We start from the raw sequence: 2746 nt of genomic DNA on the forward strand, positions 1-2746 counted from the left end.
CAGAGCCGGGAACTGGCTGCAGTGTGGTGGGACAAACGCAGGTGAGTGAAACACAATGAGCCCTGTGAGTTGAGAAACTTAAATGCTTTACTGCACCCACTACTTTGCAATGTACTTTGCATTTTCTGGGCTTGTTTTTCTCAGTTAGTAACGCATTTCCTCTATTTCCACGGGACATATACAGATAAAGATACAGTAACTAATTTGAGTTTGAACAAATGTATCTTTTTAGACTCACAGACAGACACAGAGAAACCCATTTCTGCACAACCATAATGCTAGACCATCATGTGATGCAACCCCAAGGCATGCTGCACCGTATATAAGACGCGTGACTCTCACTTTTTACTCACACTCTAAACTTCTCCAGCTACATGTAAATCAGGCTTTTATTTGGGGAAATTTAGGTAGTCAGTAAGTGCAGCAGAAGTAAGTGAGCCAGGTTGAGGTCAGTCTTCCACTATGGAGGGGAGAACCTGACAAAATAAAAAACAAATAAATGACTTGATAGATAAATAAATAAATACATGTATAAATAAATAAATACATACATTTAAAAATAAATGATAAATAACTAAATGCAAACATAAATAAATACATTGAAAAAATAATAAAAAATAAACACATACATAAATTAAAAAAGGGAGAATTAAACAAGAGTAAATAAATAAGGGAATTAATGTAAAGATAAATAAATAAAGAAGCAAATTAAAACAGAAATATCAATTTATGTCACATTTTATCAATTAATTAATGGCTACATTTATTTTATATTATTTTTGCTACATTTAATGACATATTTATTTAGTCATTTATTTATTTTTTAATTTGGCAGGTTCCGTCCTCTATCTATTGCAACAGTCCACCATGAAATATACTGGACATAACAGATAGATAACTAAGAATATCTCATGGTGGATGTCTTGTTTAATACTTCCTCTCTCCCTTTTTAAAAAAAAATACAGGACGGTTCAGAGCCTTTGCATGTCAAAGGTCCAGGGTTTTATTCTTAATGTCCCATCACGAGTATCTCTGGGGATCGTGTCCCTCCCACTCCGGCGGCGGCACTGGCTCGCGGTTCGGCAGGTTAACGGACAGTACTACAACCTGGACTCCAAACTGAAGAGTCCAGTCTGTATTGGAGGAGAAGCAGAACTACGGTAAGAATTCACATCTTTAGAGCAGACATGTAATCTGTGGCTGTGTGCGCTCTGAGTGAGATCAAACTTGGCTCTGTTGTGCTACTTGATGTCTGTCTCAGCAAGTGAGTCATCCCATACGCGTGGTCACATGGGGTTTACCTCACTGTTTGTTTGTGTTAGCGCGATGCACTCTAGTAATCTGCCCTCTTGTCTGTGTCCATGTTGTTCTAACTTTTTATCTCCTGTCATCCTTGTTTCTCTCTCAGCACATTTCTCAGCGAACAGCTTTCTCAGGATGTGGCAGAGATGCTCCTGGTTGTCCGGCGAGACGTGGAGGAGGACGGTTCATGGCTGAACCCTGACAACCCCGACAACCCCAAGAAATGATGCCTTGGGACTGGACATACCTTTACATAGCATGGAAAAAAAACCTCCGGAATAATGATAGACTGTTTTGTTTTTTTTAAACCTCATTACAGAAAACTCTTCAGGGAATGCACTAAAATACATTTAATATCTACACACAGAGGAAATTCCAAAGAGGAGCAGAGACGGGCGTTTACTCCTGAGATGAAGAACTGTTTTGATTGTAAAAGCTTTTTGCTCTGATATGACCTATGTATCCGTGTTATCCGTCTCTTAGTACCTTTGTTTATAACACTGGGAAGATGCGTCTAAGCTAAAGTGTGAAGCAAATGTGGGCTTGTTTGATGATACTTGAGTTGTGACATGACTTTCACTGTTTAATGGTAGGAAGATTGCAGTGTTTGTGCATGAAAAAACATCTGCAATATACATAACTGGACTACTTTTGAGTACCAAAACATGACAAGATGAGAATGGTCTAACTGTCCTAGGCTATTACGATCGCCAAAATCAGATCAGTGTGTACTCTGTGTCAAAATGTATCAGTTATCAAGCACCGTCTCTTCCCACGACCATTGTTGTAAACCTCCTATGCACTGCGGTTAGGTTTGTTAGCGCTGTTCGTCTTTATGCGTGTTCACACAGACACAGGTACTGTTAAGCTATCACCTCGTGAGGCATCGAAGGACCACCAGTGTCTTTGCATGTTTTCGTCCATTTACTACGACGCTCTAGACGTATTTCGTAGCGTGCCACCGTTTTTAGATTTTTTTAAAATGAGTTTTGTTTTCCGCCAGGCTGCCTTTGTTTTTTGTTTTTTCTCATTTAGTTTTGAAATGTGGTTGAGATTTGCTTTTGTCAAAGTTATGTTATTGATGTGTGATGATCTAGCTGAATCCACACAATAATGAAGGTTTGACAAAATAAAAGCAGACGTGACTTTGATTAGGGTGCATTTCATTGGAAAGGTTGCAGGAATATAAAGTATTCTTGATTGGTTTTAAGTAACTCTCACATGCAAAAACACTGGTTCTGTGACTGTATGTAACCTCTACGTTTGTATTTTGTCTCCTATTTGATCTATGCATATCCAAAATAATGTCTCTGGTACACACTAGCGACTCACATGTAAACCTAAGCTGAGAAAACGTATTTATATTAAACTTTGACCTCTTGTTTTCAGTATGAATCTCTTGTAAAGCATTTTGTTTCTTACTTGCATTGACTTGTAGACACGA

General features: G+C 38.3%; 1 protein-coding gene across 1 annotated transcript in view; it reads left to right on the forward strand.

Moving 5' to 3' along the window:
* The window catches only part of josd2 (Josephin domain containing 2), a 5493-nt gene extending 2796 nt beyond the window's left edge, over positions 1–2697 (forward strand). The window contains exons 3-5 of the mRNA XM_074653474.1: positions 1–41; positions 966–1160; positions 1409–2697. The exon at positions 1–41 is cut by the window's left edge and continues 85 nt beyond it. Of these exons, the coding sequence (XP_074509575.1) occupies positions 1–41; positions 966–1160; positions 1409–1529 (357 nt within the window). The 3' untranslated portion in view covers positions 1530–2697. The remainder of the gene's footprint in view (positions 42–965; positions 1161–1408) is intronic.
* The last annotated feature ends 49 nt before the right edge of the window (positions 2698–2746 follow it).

This window comes from Sebastes fasciatus, chromosome 12 (genome assembly GCF_043250625.1).
Source record: "Sebastes fasciatus isolate fSebFas1 chromosome 12, fSebFas1.pri, whole genome shotgun sequence".
NCBI lineage: Eukaryota > Metazoa > Chordata > Actinopteri > Perciformes > Sebastidae > Sebastes > Sebastes fasciatus.